Below are 19,744 nucleotides of genomic sequence, written 5' to 3' on the forward strand. Positions count from 1 at the left end.
GTTCAATATGCATAGGCACTATGAGCTGACGTTATTTACATTTATATGCACTCCACCTGAATAGGAAGGCCTGGGCTTTTGTGTGGCTCATTCAACGGGAGCTCATTATTTTGGAGAGAGGAAATGGATCCTTATCACCTTGGTGAGCAGACCCTAAGACCGGAAGCAAGACTGTCAGTAGGTACACTATGACACAGTTACAGTATGTAATCTCCATGTTGTTTGCACTTCTGAGTTCTGACGTCTTGTAACACTAGAATTAGCGCTTTATCAGGCAATATCGTGCACCTGACTCATACTGTACTATCCTAGCAGCTCCTGGTTTAATTTCTTTATTCCCATCCCAATAAAACACTTGAATTAGATGAGTTTGTGTTTCCAGTGTATTTCCCCCTTGTTTGTAAGCATGTGTAAATCCACCTAAATTCATTTCATCCTCCTTGTGGGTCCTTTGTCACATTTACTTTAATAGGATAGGGATATTATAAGTCGTTCACCCCAAAAAATACTTATTTTCTATCAATTACACACCCCTTGAATTCAAGGAGATTTTTTTGTTTTTGTCGCATTCCTGAATGAATTTGATGACCGGGTCATCGGTCAATAGGAGACTCAGTAGGAGACTCTTTGAGACTCTGCCGGTCATCAAATTATTGGCTTAGGAATGTGACAAAAACAAAAAAAACTCCATGAATTCAAGGCTTCATGGGGTGTGTAATTGATAGCAAATAAGACATTTTTGGGGTGCATTACTCATTTAATCACACAAAATGTACCACACATCATCAAATGCTATTTGGATGTTGGTGGTCTCACTTATATTTCATATTGTGTCAATCTAACACCACCGTGATTTTCATTGCAGTAACTGCATTTATGGATTAAATGCTCACGTTAACCACAGAGTTGTAAACACTAACTGCATATGTATAAAATGCACATTCACCAAATTCACATTGACTACAATATCTAATACATGATACACAGAAATTCTGCCTTCTCAGAACAATTCTTAAATGGGTCATCCCTTGAAAACCTTCAAGGTCGCCCTGTTTCCTTGTACTTGTCTGCCTTGGAGGAACCTAGACACAGGCAGCAATGAGCCCGTCCAGACTTCAAGATGTGCAGTTCAACTATAAAGTTCTTGAAGCAGTGATTGAGCCTGCTCCTGACAGCTGCTGAGGAAAAGTAGAAGATAATGGGGTCCAGGCAGGCATTGAAGGTACTGGAAAGCAACGCCACGTCCCTCCAAGTCTCACTCTCCTCACGGACAAACCCCACAACATGGGACACATTGTATGGGCCAAAGCAGACTGCAAACACCAACAGGGTACCGAGGGCCAGACCAATGGCACGAAGCCGCCGCCGCCGGCCGATGTTGGGCAGTCGGGACAGAATGAGGATGAAGTTGACATAGCAGAAGCAACATACCAGGAAAGGGATACAGAAAAGAACCAGGAAGAGCTCTAGACGGACTGGGAGCAGGATTCTGAGCTGGTCGCTATTGAACCTACTGTAGCAGGTTGGCTGATAGGGGAGAAGGGTAGTAGGAGTGTTGTTGCCATTGGCATCACCATCACCATCACCACTACCACCGGCACCACTGCCTTCACCACTGCTACTGCTGCCACAACCATCGGACGCGCCTTTAATCCACCCTAAGCATGGAACAATGTACACAATGCTGAGATTCAGAGTAGAAACCACCCAAAACAAGATGCAGGCCATCACCGCATAGCGTGGCCTGCGGGCCACGGAGTACCTGAGGGGGTAGGCCACGCCCAGATAGCGCTCCACACTCACAGCCGTCAGGAGCAGGGTGCTGTTGTAGATGGTGACGTAGAACAGGAAACCGGAGATGGGACACAGGAAGTAGGGTAGGCTCCAGGTCATGTTGTCTGCAGCCTCATTCATTTTGAATGGCAGGAAAGCCAGGAAGATGAGGTCTGAGATGGTGAGGTTGAGGAGGAGAACGTCTATGGGGGTAGGCTTGCGCCGCACCTTGAGGTAGAAAGTGTGAAACGCCAGGATGTTGGCGGGAACCCCCATTAGGAAGGTGACTATGTAGCCAGAGAGCAGCAGGTGGCTGCAGAATGCCATGGTGGTTACTTTGTTGTTTATAGACACCGGCAAGACTTTCATGGAACTTGTCTTTATCAGCTACAGGCGCCGGCAAAGACTTTCATGGAACGCTGCACTGCACAGAGGAGAACATGACATTGAAGATCACATCAGTGACTAAATACCAATGATTTGCAACTGCAACCACTTGCAAATGCAACCACTTGCAACAGAATCCTAAAACTTCAGTGACCTGCAACGGGTCAATTCAGACTGCTGCAACTGGTTGCAAGTTGCAACTCATTGGTGTGGACTGGGATTAAGGGAGAGGTATTTTTTTTTGCAGGATTACATCTTCCATGTTTTCAGCAAAAAAATATCCACTTAGGCCTACAAATCAGAAATGAATGAATTACTGAATTATGTAATGATGAGCAGACTAATGCAAGAAACATATTCACGGATCAAGGTTCATGTAAGAGTAAAGACATTATTAAACTAATTTATATTACAGACTAATACAAAATGACAAGCTTACCTCAGTCAGTGTTGGAAACCAGGCGCTCCATTGTCATGTGGTCATCCTATTGGATCTTCTGAAAGACTGGCAGAATGGACTGTCTTTTGGAAGCACATGTTTGCACATGTTTGATCAAATCAGAACACTCCCCCTTAATTTGCATGTGATACTGAATAACTGCTATCTAGCCCTGATAGTGGAAATTTAATAACCTTCTGCCCCCGTCTTTGTTCTGCAAGCTATTCAAACATCATCTCTCAGCAACGCCACATTCAAGGACAAGTAGTAGGATACAGGAAGTATCCAACAAAGTTGGATTTGAACGTATGACATTGACAGACAGAAGTAAAGACAGATGTTTTATCACATACGGTATCTAATTTGAGATGATATGGGAGTTCTATCACTCTATAGTACCCACCAGAGAGCAGAGTAATAGTGATTTGACTCATTTTGCAAATTTCTTAAGGGCTCACATGAAAAAAACAACTCATGCAGTCATGCATGAAAATTAGCTTAAATTAAACCTTTTACGTCACTGTTTTGCTCCTGTAAATTGGAATCAAGTCAACTATTAGACCCTGGACATTTGTCATTAGCTAATCATAAAGTACTACTTTTACTCTGAATGCTTCTGGTGATTAGTAGTTTTCTTGCCTACCTATGTTGAATGCACTTATTGTAAGTCGCTTTGGATAAAAGCGTCTGCTAAATGACTGTACTGTACTGTACTGTACTGTACTGTACTGTACTGTACTGTACTGTACTGTACTGTACTGTACTGTACTGTACTGTACTGTACTGTACTGAAACATCATGTTTGTCCTAGTGTTGACAGCATCAAGCCTTAGTCATAACCCTTCCCTTATTGCCCCATGTGTTTGCATACACTACATTCACAACCCCAGATCATTGTCCTCACATGCCCCAGACAGACAGAAAGATGGAGGGAAGCAGAGCATACTAGCATGCCTTCTGGCAGAGATTTGCGCTCTACTTAGCACACCTTTCTAGTTCTGACTGCATTAGCAAGCCAGATGGTCCATGATCTAGTCCACCTTTTTGGGCTGAGCACTTTGTGCACATAAAATACATAAAAACATTTAGCTTCACGCATCGTTCCATTAGCTCAGAATGACCACCACTGTGACTAAACTGGTAGAGTACCTATGTCCCCTTAGCCCTATGTTCCCTCAAAACTAACACTAACCCCAAGCCTAATTCTAAACTGAGAGAATATAGGGCTGACGGAACATGAGGGCTGATGGAATGACTTAGTTCACAGTAGAATCTCGCAACAGAATATAATGATGACTAAACTTCATTTGTAAATACAACCATCCAGTATAGGTAAATGCCTAGGTTTGGGCAAACAGCTGAATATTACTCACATCTATACGTACATAAAATTCATGTCGTCACCTTCTTAAAATAATGGCCTACAGTTCTTAATTTTTGGAGGAAATCTTTCTTTTTGCCTAAATCATGCTTTTCATCACACTGGCCACCTCCGGTAAAATCGCCTACCGGTATCTCCTTATTGAAAAGACCATGTTCCCGCCCCAGTAGTATAATGGCCTATGTCAAGCTTGTGACCTAGGCCATTTTATGTTGCCTTAGTCAAAGACAATGTGACACAAATTGTAATCCTCTTATGTTACATAACTGACAGACAGTGTTATTTGTATGTCAATAGTCATATATTGTTATAAACCTTTTGGGTGAAATTATTAAGAAATATCATATTGTTTGGTTTGTTTTGGTTCAGTTCATTCGGTTTTAGTGTGGTTATCCATATCAATTTTAGAATTATTATTTTATTTCTGCTTTTATTAACTCAAATGAAATGTAACACACAATGCAATGTTGTTTAAATAACTTTTTTTTAGGAAAGACATCTCAACACCAAAATAATAATTAATAGCTTAGAAAACGAATTGACACTAAAGTGGTATAAATAACAATTCATTTGCTGTTGCTACTGCATGATCCATAAGGTATATCATATTGCCCATTTGAAAACCACAAAGTTAAATTGTTATGATTGAGAATAACCACTTGTTTGTACTTGCTGAGGCTATTATTATAGTACTCTACCGACTTTATTTCATATTCTTTCTAGATAAACCTTTTTCTTATTCGCTATTTCTCCCACAGTTTATTTTTCCAAATTTTGTGCCATATGTCATAATGACCGGCTTCACCGGGAATAGATTGCTTGTACTTTGCTAAGAGATTGGTTACATAGTTTAATTGATATTGAGTTATTAGTGCATTAAATTTCCCCATCCACTTTAATGGGAAAATGAAAAAACTCCCATTCAAGTATTTTTTCTCTGAAACTGTAAGGGCTACAGTTACAAGACTTGGAGGGGAGGTTCATAGTTTATTGCCAAATTATTAAAAAATGAATTACACCAGTCGGCCACATGGTGGCGCTATAACAGCCCACTTTACGTTTTGGCCTATAACTCTTGAACCATAGGTCGTAGAATAAAATCTTTTTCCCCCTAGATTCCTTGGGTCATGACGCAACTCCCCATATAGGCCACGCCCATTTGCGTTAGGATAGATTTTCCGCCATTTTGAATTTTCTTCAAAACACACTTTTAGCTCCTCCTCCCACATATTTTGTCCAAATTTCCCAAAAATCGATACAGATGATCTCTGGACCCATGCGATAAACATCTCCTGCTAACATCTCCAAGTTAGCGGAAAAAAACGCCAAAAATCACGAACAGAACGTCCGGTCCATCCCAAATTTGAATCACATGTCAGTTTCCACTTTGATCCATAGGGGGCGCCACAAATGCGCAAAATGTAACCGCTTGACGCAAAAACATGATTTTTGGGGGATCAGTTCTCTCAAAATGAAATACAAGTGATCTCAGGAGTGACATGACGATGTCATTGGCCCGCTACATTTGTGGGAGGGGCCTGTTTCTTTCGTGGGAGGGGCCTATTTCCTCAAATCAAAACGGCACGCGTCACGAACGCGGGATCCGATCGGCACCGAATTCGAATCGCACGTCGCGCGGCCTCCGACGGTAATCCTCCCGGTGTATTCCTCACGTCCCGGCGGCCGCCTGTGACCCGCGACCGGCGTCGGCGCAACCACACTTTGCAATTTCCCAGAATTGCGACGTGTCTACTTATCGTTGACTTTGTTCTAGACAGACCTAGATACCCAAATTCATATTAAATTCAAATGTAAAATATTGAGAATAAAAGAACACAATGGCACATACTGACCTACAGGTACGTACTGAGAACGTTTATTTCAGAATCTTCAAAATAATACTTTTTTTCATTTAAAATATTTAAAAACTTAAAAACTTGAAACTGAATTGCCTATTAGTACAAGGATTAGCTTTTTAACCACATGAAACCTAGCGTACTTATTCTGGGGGTGAACGTTCAGCAAAAATAGCAGATCTACAAGATCACAGCACGTAAAAACGCAATGCGTTGTTGTGAGCTTTCATCTTGTAGATCAACTATTTTCTGAAGACAGTTACTGTAGTGCAAAAATAGGAGGGGCCTGGTAGAGCCCTGGGGGACTCCGGTCAACTAATATAGGATTTACACTATTTTCTGATGCTGGCTCATGTTTGTTCAGTGATATCTTGAAATGCTACCTTTTTGTTCACAAACTCAACTCTCAATTTCTGCATTCAAAACAATACCAGTAAGTTGTGTAAATTGTTATCCACAGCAACTGTTGAGGTAACAATTGCCGGCCTAGAATTAGATTTGTGGTCGAAACGGTAAAATCATCTCTCTTTTACAGAAGATTAAGAGCAAAGACAACATTTTGGTTATTTGCCACAATGATAGTACAGACAAAAGCATGAAACAAACAAGTTCAGCTGCCAGGAACGTGCATACTGTATATCATTGCAGAGGCACTGGTAGAATTTCTGGAGAGGAATTGACTAGATGTGACACAGAGCTCTCCACCCCATTCCATCTGTCTTAGTACAGAACAAACCAATTTCTCAGAAGGGTCCACACCGCTGTTGGGTCTTCTGAAAAATTCTCCACAAATTTCCCCCATTATTACAACCATGGTTACTGGTACTATGCATCAAATGTCATCTTCTGCCATACTGTCCAGGAGTGTGTCATATCTTCTCTCCTTATGGATTTGTCATAACAATTTTTCCTTTTACTTCAGCAGCCTCACTTTTGCCTTACATCTTGACTGACAGTGGTCAGATTATCTTCACGGTGGCTCCGCTCAGATAACGTGGATACTCCCTGGACATTGGCCAGAGCACCCCTTGTGTTACATGGACGCCGAAGCCCCTCTATCCTGCCGAATCGGCTCTGTCGCCCGCAGAATCTTACCATGATGCCCTGGGAGGATGCTGGAGACAGCATGAGCATGACCACAGGCTCCAAGAATACGTTGCAGGAGATAGTCAGCATGGCTGCTCTCCTCCACTTGACATTGTCCTGCAACACAACTCCCACCACATGAGAGGCGTTGTAAGGTGCATAGCACACCACAAACACAGCCAGTGTGGACAGAGCCACAGTTAGGACCCTTCTCTTCCCCAAGGCGGGCAAGCAGGAATGCCACACAATAGTGACACACCGCAGGGTGCAGAAGGCCGTCACCAACAGAGGAAGCAGGAACAGCATGATGGCCATCTCCAGGCGCAGAGGCAGCAGTATTTCCAGTTGAGAGGTGTTGAAGTTGTCATAGCAGGCTCCTTGGGAGACGAAGTGGGCCCCTCCCTCGGCCACCAGGCTAATCGCCAGGTGGAGGAATACCAGGGCCCACAGGCCAGCACTGATGTAGCAGGAAATGCGAGCACAGCGATATCGCTTGTAGGTAATTGGAAAGGCGATGCTGAGATAGCGGCCGACTGTCACAACAGTGAGGAACAGGCAGCTCCCATAGAGTGAGGAGAACAGGAAGAAGCTGTAGATCGGGCAGAGGGGCGCAGGCAGCGTCCATTCCTGAAGCACAGTTTCCCAGGCCTTGACGGGTAGCCAGCCAACCAGTGCCAGGTTGGCGATGCACAAATTGAGGGCATAGACCACGTTAGGGGTGGCGCCTCGCTTGTGGGCCTTGCGTGCATACACAAAGAGCACAAAAATGTTGGCAGGAAGGCCCAGTATGAAAGTGAAGGTGTAAACAGACAGAGCGATGCAGTCGACAGTTGTCTTCATCTCATGGGTAATGGACAACGCTCAACATGTAGGCGGGCGATACATCCAACTGAAGGCAAACTAGAGAGTTTCCACAGACTTTCTGTGCAGAAGCACTTCAACCACCGTGGATCTGAAGAAATGGTCACTCATACTCATCTTTTCATCTTCCTTCCTCCCCGCTCTATACGAACTGTGTATCGCAGAGGTCATATAAGCTCCAATGAAGAGAACAGGACGCTTTTCTGACGCTGTAAACAAGATATAGCCGAGCCGAGCACCTACAATATCTCCTTCATGCATACACCAGGGACTGAGATGAACTGGTAACGTAAAGACAGAGAGCTACATCCCTGACACAGGTTACGCCAATGTGGGCAGAAGTTGTGATGGATGTTTGTGGAAACAAGGAAGGGGTGGGGGAGGACACCACTGTGACAAGGCGGCAGATAACGAAACATTTCCACTGATGTGGAAGTAGATGGCATTTAGGAGGCACCAGGCAGCCTTAATTGCCCCCGCAATAGGAGGCAACAGACAGGGAGCATCAGTGGCCTTTAGTGAAATGATTCAGAATAATCCAGCTATTCAGGAAGCATGTGGCAATTCTCTTAAAGCTGGTCCACTCTAAATAAACTGTAGAGTCAGGCAGTAAAGTCATAAAACGTTCAAGTTGATGGGGAGAGGATGGGTCAGGCTTGTAGAGGTAGGACAAAATATTTGTGGCATGAGGGTGCTTCTCGTTTTATAGCGAATGGGCAAGAGCTGGTTTGTGCGTGTGCGTGTGCGTGTGCGTGTGCGTGAGAGAGAGAGAGAGAGAGAGAGAGAGAGAGAGAGAGAGAGAGAGAGAGTGAAGAAAATGCTATTATGAGGAAGAAAATAGAGCATAAATTGCTTGTGGCTTGTATGCATTTTATGCACTCACCAAACCACATGACACTTCATAAAGTAAAAACAAAAACTTTAAATGAAAACAAATTTGCACCACATTTCAAAAGACAGCTGAAGAATGTAATTTTCAACCAGGATAAATTGTTTCTAAACAATTTGATATGGTCTTGAGTGATATCCAGACCATGAATGCTTCATAAAAATGACTGAAATACAGTTTTATCTATTAGTTGGAAATGGACAGTTGGAAATGTTGAAGTGAAAAGTGCTAGTCATCTATTTTTGGTTTATCGTTTTTTGATACACTGCGGAATGCTATTATAAAAAAAGACAAAAACATATCGTAAACAGGCCTCCCTATCTCTTATCTTTATAAAGATCTAGTAACTGACAAAAACAAATAAATGTGTAGACATTACAACTCAAATAGGCAGTTAAGGGAGATTTACTATCAAGGGAACCCTGCCCTCCATGTTTACCATGTATTTTGTTTATCTGAACGAAGCGCTGTAAGAGACAAAGTTCACTTCACATTAACCTGTTACATGCAGCAAACAGTCACCACTGATCAAACAATAAGATGGAGGAAAAACAGCATCATTAGTGCTAATGGTCAGACTAATGATGGCAATGAGCAGCCACTGAAGAAAAACAAAGGAGGAGAAAAAAGGGTTTTCAATCACTAAATCTAAATTAATAATTCATTATTACTAAATAATTGAAACATCTCTTTTTGTGAATTGAGGTTTATTGAACTGACTCTCATAGCAATATTCCTCATTAGTCGTCTTTTTCACATTCGTATTAACCTAATGCATGAATAGATATGTAAGCAATGATGTTTTTTTAGGGCACGTTTTACAGCCTGTTACAAGAAGGAGGCACGGTGGACCTATTGACCCATTTTGTAAGTCCTTGGATTACAGGCCTGGGCCGCGGCATGGTGGTCCAGGCACCCTAGGCTGCAATGCCAGCCTAGCAGCGTGTCGCGGGTTCGAGCCCCGATCCCGGCGGCCGGGATGTCCGTCGGGATGCTGCATGTCTCTCCCCATTTCCTGTCAGTCTACTGTTCTTTAAATAAAGACCTAAAAATAAATCCCCCCCCCAATAAAAGAACTTAGGCTACAGGTCTATCTCTTTTAATTTAGTGTGACCTTGTTCCTTTAAAAATGAACAAGGAAGTAAATAATAATAATACACTTTATAGCACCTTTCTAAAATAGGGTTTACAAAGTACTAAACAAAATAATTGTGCTAAAAAATAAGGCAGCAAAACAGCATAAGAGATAATAAAACAAAGTAACCAATGGAAAAAAGACAATACAATTACATAACATTAAAATAATCACAAAAAGCCAGTCTACAGAAAAGAGAAAATTAAAAGAAGAAACTGCCTCATCTGATCTCAAGTCAGTCATTCCAAAGAGTAATAGAGGCCCTGGTGACAAAGGCTCCATCCCTTTGTTCCTTCATCTGGATTTAGGAACAGACAGAAAGCTTTTGAGGATCTCAGCGAGTGAAACGGTATATCAGGGGATAAAAGAGCTCAAATAAAACCAGCCAAGATGAGCCAAACCCATCGGAGCTTCAAAAGATTAATTGCAAGAATCTGTGAAATATGCTCTCATTTGTTAATGCCAGTTAAATCCCTTGCAGCTGCAAGTTGTAGATGAGAAAGATACTTTTTTTCTAATAGAGAAAATAATAGCAATAACTTTTGCAGAGGAATGATTGTATTATTTAATACTTGAGAGAGGCAAACACACTGACATTGGATTGTCTGGTGGCCTGATGCCCTGCCTAACATGAGATATCTTCTGGTTTGGAAAGGCTAAAGTCATTGCATCTTTCAGAGTTAGCGTCAACAATGAAGTTGAGGGAGGCATCAGTGGCATGGCTCACAGCATTAAATAGTGTCCTAAGCCAGTGTATTAAGAGCCAGGAGCTTTAGGTTGCTTCTCCCACTGGAGTTAGTAAGTGGGACAAGAGCCACGGGGGCTGCTGGTTCAGTGAAAGCAGGTAAGGTGAGGCGGCCGCGGGTATTCATGGTGCGCTGCTCCAGAGACAGGGCTTCCTGCTTCCGGGACAGATCCTGGGACATGCAAGCATGGTGGAGCTCCAACCTCTGCAGAGAATGCCTATGTGGGGAAGGGGAAGTGAAGGGATTATAATCTTTTGCTAGAGCCATATGAGTCAAGCCTTTCATTGAGACTGATACGAGTCACATCATGAAAACTTGAGGATAATTGATTGATGATTGATAGACTGAATACTTTATTAGTCAGAAATGTAAACAGCACGTAGAACAAGACATAAGGCTAAAAGGATAACACAAAAAAGTCCTGGAGACTTGTTTCCATTGTGGTCCTATGTATTAAATTCATCAAGGATAACAGTGCAGGTGGTTCAAATAGACCGATTGCACTGAAAAGATGCTTGCTTATGCATGATTGAGCAACGAGTGGAGAGGTGATGCCCGAGGAAAAGGGAATTCCCACTTTAGTTGATAAAAGACAGGCCAATGCTGTGACTCACTGAGCCTCAGAGAGCTTCTGTTTCAGTGCCTTGATGGTGGTTTCCAGCTGCTTTACTTCGGCAACCAGCCCATGCTGAACCTAGAGAAACACAGGAAGTAAAGCCGGATTTATACTTAGTTGTGTGCCAGTGTCACGCACCAGTTCATGAGCACGTAGATCTATTTTGGGGTTTTAGATCATTCTAGTTAATGTTTTTATTTACTAAATAAAATCAAATTAAGAATAAAATAAAAACTTGATGGGACAAAAAAAATGAAAACAAAAAAAGACCAACAAGCTCAATTAATAAATAATAAATTGCTTATTCTAAACAGATTTTGTCAATCTTTCATCACAACAGATGTTTCAGGTCCCTTCTTCAGTGTGTGTGGCAAAGGCAAATGTAATTAGTCTGACATTTGCCTTACACACGCTCCACCCAAAACAAAATCTGTCATGTGGCAATACACTGAGCAAACCTCATCTGTGGTGCCTTTTGCTCTTAATTTTTGGATTGTGAAATGAAGATGATAACCAATCCATAATTAAAATTATTAATGAAGTTGAGCTAATTGGTAATTTTATCACATTTCTGGTTTCACGATCTTGAATTGCCCGTTTTATTGATGGTGACAATGGTGTCAACATTGAAAATGAGGGCTCAACCTCAATGTATCTCTTGATATTTAAGGTTGATGATTTTACCTAATTAAAACTTAACATCTAAGGAAAAACACCTGTTGTATTTTATATAACCCTGCAGAGAGAGAGAGAGAGAAAGGCTGGAGCAGAAACGCATTGAATTGTTTCAGTTTCTCATGATATGACATTATCATGCAGGTCTTGGTGGGCATGGGACTGGGGTTACAGTACCTCGTCTCTGCACAGGTCCATGCCAGGTCTCATCGTTCTGTTCTCCAGTCTGGTGTGAGCCAGCTTCAGTGAACCCGTCTTGACCTGGAGGTCCTCATCCAAACCACGGATATCACTCTCCATCTCTGTGATCTCTTCCTGAGTCTGGACCACAGAAAGATTGTCACCTAACCCTGAATACTGATATTAATACTGATTCCATTTACCAATACCACTAGTGACTGTGCTAGTACCAACAGTAGGAACACAGACAGAGACACTGATACCAAAATCAATTAACACCATCCTTTGCTTCTTATACAAATGCATGCAGCAGGTTGATGCACTGGTCTTGTAATGAAATCAACTCTTTGGGATAAAAGGGGTGAGATCATCCTGCTTGAGGAAAAATACTTCCGCTCAACAATGAGAGAGAATATATAGTAGAGTTATATCTACATACACACAGAGTCACTTGTAGAAGCAGCTTGCACCGCTTAAAAATAACAAATGACATGAATAACTGACTTTGTTCAATTGCCAATCCAGCTCATCACGGGCCTGGTCTTCGTGGTGAGTACGCTTGCGGAGGGCAAACTCTGTGGCTCTGCGCTGAGTCTCCAGCTCATTCTGCAGCTAAGAAACAACAGGAAAGAGAATTCACCCTCACTCAAGGCAGGAGTAAATAGGTCAAGTGCGTCAGACGTAGTGGTCCCATAAGTTAACTTACAATCCTCTCTGAATTGTCCTTATAAATGCCCACCCAGCTGGAATTCCAATCAGCTTGAAGGAAACTACTGAGAAAATAGCATTGCCTCATTGTGTCATCAAACGTACCTGAGCCCTGGTGAGACTCATGTCTTCCCTGATCTGCTGTGAAACCTGCATGGCTTCCTCAGCCAGAGACACGTTGTACTGGCTGAACTGCAACCACTCCTGTGGGGTGGTGGAACTGCAATACAATGAATTTTGACAGGCTGATATTTTCTTCTTCTGAAGTCTGAAGGCAAAATGGCTGCCATGTGAATAGCATCATTGTGTGAGGGTGTGCTATATTATAGGGATACTTCACTTTTTTTTTGTATCACTTACTCACCCCTGTGGCGCCTTGAATTTATGGAGAATTTAAATGTTCTCCCCCTTGTAAGTATATCATTTTCAAATAATCTTTTCAATTGGCCCCTCTGGTGGCTATTCCCCTGGTGTCCCCCTGGGGACCTAAGTCCCCACTTTGAAAACCAATTCCAGCTCACCCTGAGGATATGCGAGTCGGGTTGGTCTTCAGCGAGATCCGAGTTGATTTCACAGTCAGTGAGAGGCATGTCATGTCGATGTCCAGGGCCTCCATCTTGTTTTGGATATCAGCGGTCAGCTGGTGACGTGCCTCCTGCAGAACACTGGGAGAAAACAAACGCAGTTGGAGGACTGCAACATCGAAAGTGGTTAAATAGACAGGAGTTTACTGTGTGGCAGAAAACTCTCACCACAGCTGCTCAAAGGCCTTGTCAATGTGCTGCTGGAGAACTTGCTGCACTCTCTCGATCAGGCCCTTCTCTGCTTTCAGCTGCTCCGCCACAGGGTCGGTGACCAGCTCGTAGCCTCGCCGACCCTCCCTCAGGGTCAAGCATTCCACGGTGACCTCCAGAGGCATCACTGTGGCAGCCAGCGCCTGCTCCGTCTGCTCTTTAGACTGTCATAAACAATAATCAAAGTTTGTGAAATAAATGGGATCTTGGGATCCACATGTGAACTGTAATGTGGATCTCGGACTTCATGTGGCCAGCCAGGGCTGTGACACAAAACTCAGTCTAGGCTCTGTCTGTCTTGGTTCATGTATGTTTACTTAAAATAAATATATATATATAACTTTAATACATTTTATAATGGAAGACAACTGGGCTCTGATCCCCCACCATAAGCACTTGGAATGTAAGAGTTGAGGCATTACATTTTGTTTGACTCGGTTCCACAGATAAAGAGCCGATCTGCAAGCTCACGACGCCTCGCAACTATGTTCACAATGTTTGCCTCTTTTTTATATTATTTGACAATTTGGCAAATGTTTGACCAGTAGGCCTAGTTTGTTTGTTTGTTGATTACTTTTCAATGCAGTAATGTTTTTTTTTATCTTTAATAAAAAAGAAATGTCCTTAAATTGTAACTTCACTGTCATCTGGGAAAAAATCATGTGGGTCCCGACCCACAGGTTGAGAACCACTCTGTTACAGGGTACACTCTCACAGTTACAAATTTATCAATTAACAAGGAGGATTTTACAGTGCAGGAGTTGTTCAAATTTAAAACTTTTAGCCATGTGGGCTCACCAGAGTCAATGCCTCCATCTCTTTGTCTACTTCCTGTGCACATGATTCCAAAGCCTCCTTCCAGCGAGCAACATCCCAGATCCTGTCACTCAGCCTGCGACAGGTATCGCTGTCATCCCAGAATGTCTGCGAGAGAAAGATGGTTAGAATACAACTAAGAAGAGAAAGGAAGGAATAGACATTTTGATGTATGTGGCGGAGAAAAGTTACTTAGTGTACAAATACAGTATGTGCAATGAGGACTATGTAGGATTGTCAAGATTCAAGACGATTTATTTGTCACTCACTCATACAATTATGTGCAGGGAAATGTTCTGCTCTGCAGACTGCTAACAATATAAAACAAAACAAGATAAGAGTATCGAGTGTATAAAATGTGTATCAAGTGTGTAAAGTAGCCTAATGTTATTTGTGTACAATTTGGAATTTTTATTTTCCCTGCATGGGTTACTGAGGTATGGGTATGTAACTATATGTTGTAACCAGAGGAACAAATATACAGTATAGGAAAAAGGATATACAGAATATAAAAGGAGAATGAATTAACAACTGCAATATACAGAATACACAGTACATAGGCTATCCACAAGTTTCCTACTGCATGGTGGGCATCACTTCCTGTCGATTTGATCCCTGATACCTAGTCTCGCGTGGCCAGACTGTTGGGTTGGGCACAATTTTCGAATGTTTCCGGTCTGGGACTCGGAAGCTCTGATCATGATTAAAGGTTCTATGACATTCATTTTCACTTTTTTTATTTTTTATGTTTTTTTGGGGGTTTTATGACCTCAATTACACCCAAAAAATCTGAACTTTGAACATTCAGTGGATTTTCTGTGGTCTGGGGTTTTCTGAATAATTAGGCTGAAAAGTAATCTGAGCTTGGCCCTTCGGCAGTGAGGTCACAGCTGATTAATCCCGCCCACTCTCCTCCTCGCCCCTCCCCTCCCTATCCTTTCCTTTGGGGGGGGGCGGAGCAGAGGCGATGACTGACAGGCAAAATCCCTCACCAGCGACACCCGCAGGAAAAGATTTCTTTTTTCATTGCAGTTGAAAAGGCTTTAGAAATGTGAGATAAAAACACCTGCCATGGATCAATGGAGTGGAATTTTTTGTTAAAACTTTCTATACATGTTTGAAGGACCATGACAAAGACTTTTAATGTGTGGTAAAACTGAACGTCATGAAACCTTTAAAGTATAAAGCGGATGTGAAGCCTCCCTCCACTTCCGTTTCGTCTTTACAGTCGCGCAAATTTATCCTAATATAAATCAAAATCATATAAGTATATACAGCTTGCTGCTTAGCAGAAATGGGGAAAAAAAATGCAAAGATATTTTAAAATATATTTTGTGCCAGCTTCCTCTCTCGGATTTCGGGAAGTGTAGTTCCAGACTCTATATAGTCCGGAGGATAGAGACGAAAATCGTTCACTTTTTCATAAAAGCATGAAACTTGGTACACTTGTACAGTTTGGGCCCCTGAACATTTTCAGATATGGAGCCATCGCAAAAACGCCCCCTGGTGGCCATGGAGGCCATTTTACTTTCCGCCATAACCAAATTATTTATTTTGCATCATAACTCTTGAACCAAACATGATAATAAAGAATAGGTGATGTCTACACGTATGTTTTGATGGTCAATGATTACAATAATCTCATGTACAACATCATAAACTGTTCAGGTGAATAGGTAATGGTCAATTCAATCACGTTGTTTGTGTCCAGGTAGCTCAGTTAGTAGAGCACTCGCCTTTGGATCACAAGGTTCTGGGTTAGATCCCAAAGAACCTCAGTGTATGAGTAGCATGACTTGGGTAACTAAGACTTGCATTAAGTACTGAGAGATGATGGTAGGTGTTGCTCCACCTCAGCAATCCAGGGGCCTAGACACCCTCATTCTCAGCCAATACCGATGATAAGCCACTCTTACTTTTTCAGTGACGTTGAAAAAAGGAAATCACAATATCTGAGAAGGGTCATTCCTATGTTCCCAGAGTCCTGCTGTATGTTCCACGGCTTTCTATTCTAACACACACATAGAGTAAACTTTTTAAAAGGTTGTTGGGTACTCTTTCTCCAAGGGCCCTGTGTTCAACTGCGTGCTATGTTCCTGGAACATTCCCAAACATTCAAACATCCTTTCTTATTTTCTGAGATTAAAGTTAATATTATGTACAATTAGGTTTGGACATAATTTGTTTCAAATTACATGTGCTTGCTAACATACATTATCTGGTGCGCTACTGTATATCATAGAGGGGAGGCTCTGACCCCGGACAGAGCCCAGGGATTGGTGGGGGATAGAGGTGCATTGGTACCCCAGGAGCAGGGATGTGTGAGTGGGAGGTGGAGGTACTGTATGGAGGTTAGTAAGGTACAGTATATAGGTCTAGAGGTTCCCCCCTTTTTTACTATTTTGAAAAACATTTTTAAATGCCGGCAGTTCAAATAGAAGCTCACAACGATGTAGATTGGCTAGTTGATCTATTTTGTGAACTATTTTGTGAATGTTTTTCAAACTGGTAAAATATGGCTAATACATTTAGGGATAAGGGGTAAGGAAAGATAGGGCCCAGAGCATGCATGACACAACTGGTCCCTTATTTTTCAAGGCAGCCATATCATTGTCATCACCAATTTGCTTACTGGCCCCAGGTTTAAGCTGGGTGTCCCAAGTCCATGTTAAAATAATACTAGTTTTGTGTGCTTACATAGATGTTTATCATGTTCTAATCTATTCTGTTGAAAGGTGCAGTCACTAAGTGCTAAAATAATTGTTCCCCATCCTGATGAAACACCAGGTTTAAAAAGAAGAAATTGTCATTGTAGTGAAAACAGCCGATCTGCAAGCTCACAGGTCACATCAAGATGCATTGTGAACTTATAGATCACAATTTATTAAATTCTGTGTTATTCCATTGTAATTTCAGCGTTTATAAATTATATTAAATTACATTTTATATACTGATTTTATCTGATACGATCATCATGCAGATTTTTTATTATCTTACTCTTTAAAGCACTTTGTAGCCTGATTTGGAAAAGCGCTATACAGATAAATTCATTATCATTACATCAACAGCATTGCGGTGATAATGATACAAATATTTACATATTTGTAAATGGAAGAATACAGTATAATATAGCCTATATCTGTTGCCAGAACCATTATAATAGTTTTATGCTTTTCAAAAACACAAAAAACAGACTTCATTGGAAGGATTCACATTTTATCTGTTTCAGTTAATGTAGCCACTGCCACCTTCCTATGACTCAATTTGGGGTCCTAACCCACAGTTTGAGAACCTCTGTTTTATGGTATCACTGTAATCCTTAACCATCAAAACATGGGTGTAGACATCACCTATTCTGTATTATCATGTTTGGTTTAGGAGATATGATGCAAAATACATTATTTGGTAATGGCGGAAAGTAAAATGGCCACATGGGGGCGTTTTCGTGATGGCTCCATATCTGAAAATGTTCAGGGCCCCAAACTGTAGAAGTGTACCAAGTTTCATGCTTTTATGAAAAAGTGAACGATTCACCTAAATTATCGTCTCTATCCTCCGGACTAATATAGCATTCGGAGATTGTGGAATAGTTGTCTGGCTACGCGAGACTACCTGATACCTGATCAAATCGACAGGAAGTGATGCCCACCATGCCCTAGGAAACTTGTGGATAGAGCTCTGGTAGCATTTGGAGTTCCTCTCTAACGCTATGGACCAGAGCTAGGCTTTTACACCCTGCGTACAGCAGGGTGTAAATGGAGGGCGGGGTCAAAAACAGGCACACACAAAATACTTCAAAATATAACAGAACTAGTGTGGAAGGTGAAAACATGGTGTTTTATTTTTCCTGTTGCTGCATGTTTGTCATGTTTGTAACAGTGAAAGTATGATGGATTATCTACTGTAGGGGTCTTCAACAGGGGGTCCGGGACCCCTAGGGGGTCCTCAGAGTTACTACAGGGGGGCTGCCAAATCTTTGTGTGATCGGATAATTATTTTACATGAACCACTTGAACCCTAGCATCTCTATTCTAGAACTTTAGCCAAAAATAGCATGCAAGCTTGTAGATCTGCTATTTTTGGCAAAGAGGGGAAAAAGAGCAGACTAAGAACAGGGTGAAAGGTCAAGTTTAATATGTATTGACAGTTTATGTGGTTAAATGTTTGAAAATACACATTGACATGAATCCAACATACACCAATGAAACAAGTCTATGAAGCTATCAATGAAATCTATGAAAAAGTGTAATCTGCAACACAATGTTATACAATATGTAGTGGGGGTCCCTGCTTCATCTCTCTCTCACATAGGGGGTCCTTGGGCTGAAAAGCGTTGAAGACCCCTGATCCAGTGGGTTTGCTGCTCACACAATGCAGCATTTGCAGCCTCAACCCACCTTGCTGGAGGTTTCATTGCGTAGAGTCCTCCCTTCTTGACGGATCTCGTTGGACACATGCCTCTCATGTTCTGCTGTGGCAGAGAGCTGCTGGTTGTTGCCACACCATTCTGACACATTGTGGCGCAAAGCAGGCTTTGCAGGAATAGTAGACATCCTGCTGTTGGGTTTAATTAGGACAGAGGCAAACAACCATAACATATTTAGCAGGGTGGTGGTTGTTGTAAAAGTGCAAATGAAAGGGCAGTCGGATCGGGCTGACGTCACCTTTGTATTGCCCAAATATGGAAATCGTCATAAGCCATGTCAGATGACTGACGTCATAGGCCACATGAAGTCCGAGATCCCTAGACCAGTTTCCCAAACAGTGGGAAACTGGACCCATTTGTTGGTCACGGACACATTTTTATGGGTCACGAGTAAATTTGAAAACTATATATTAATAATAATAATATATATTACATTTTATAGTAATGCAACGTCTTTCATGAATTAAAAACAAATTCCATTTTTTAAATTTTGTTTTTGAAAACGCATAGAGCAAAGAGGTCTTGAGCTAAAAAGTTTGGGAACGACTGCCTTTCCTCCCTAGATGTTTTATTAATGTTAAGCTGTAACATTTTATTGTTTGCATTTTCTTATCTCCCCCATTGCCTTCGGCCTGGTTAACATAATTATGAACAGGTGTAGGCAGTCAGAGCCAGCTGGTTAACAGAATATATACAATTGTGACGCCATGAACAATTATGATACTCACTCAGTGAGTCTCGATTAATTGAATACACGAGTCGGACGCGGACCACAATGGAAACAAACCCTTAGGGCTTTTGTGTTATCCTTTTAGCACCGGCCATTTGTATAATCGTACTACTGTACTTTCTTTTTTTGCAAACTATTAATAAAGTATTCAATCAATCAAAATGACCTATCGAGATACTGGAGATAAAGCAAGTTGGTTTCAACGTGCTAAAGATGGTCAAACGTATTGCACGTAGCGTTATTCTG

General features: G+C 41.8%; 3 protein-coding genes across 3 annotated transcripts; all 3 read right to left on the reverse strand.

Annotated features, from left to right (window-relative positions):
• Positions 1–1,038: 1,038 nt before the first annotated feature.
• LOC308095514 (free fatty acid receptor 3-like) lies at positions 1,039–2,100 on the reverse strand (the record flags this gene model as incomplete). The annotated part of the gene is made up of 1 exon (XM_080442571.1): positions 1,039–2,100. One exon carries the CDS (start codon positions 2,098–2,100, stop codon positions 1,039–1,041), a length of 1,062 nt encoding a protein of 353 aa, XP_080298697.1.
• A 4,663-nt stretch (positions 2,101–6,763) lies between these two features.
• LOC308095515 (free fatty acid receptor 3) lies at positions 6,764–7,762 on the reverse strand (the record flags this gene model as incomplete). The annotated part of the gene is made up of 1 exon (XM_080442572.1): positions 6,764–7,762. One exon carries the CDS (start codon positions 7,760–7,762, stop codon positions 6,764–6,766), a length of 999 nt encoding a protein of 332 aa, XP_080298698.1.
• A 2,788-nt stretch (positions 7,763–10,550) lies between these two features.
• On the reverse strand, positions 10,551–18,895 carry tekt2 (tektin 2 (testicular); the record flags this gene model as incomplete). Its single annotated transcript, XM_080442573.1, has 9 exons — positions 10,551–10,770; positions 11,168–11,247; positions 12,022–12,165; positions 12,529–12,636; positions 12,838–12,952; positions 13,254–13,397; positions 13,485–13,690; positions 14,325–14,450; positions 18,740–18,895. The coding sequence occupies 9 exons, from the start codon at positions 18,893–18,895 to the stop codon at positions 10,551–10,553; spliced, it is 1,299 nt and encodes a 432-aa protein (XP_080298699.1).
• Positions 18,896–19,744: the final 849 nt, after the last annotated feature.

Source organism: Gymnoscopelus braueri, assembly GCF_963280865.1.
Source record: "Gymnoscopelus braueri genome assembly, chromosome: 11".
Taxonomy (NCBI): domain Eukaryota; kingdom Metazoa; phylum Chordata; class Actinopteri; order Myctophiformes; family Myctophidae; genus Gymnoscopelus; species Gymnoscopelus braueri.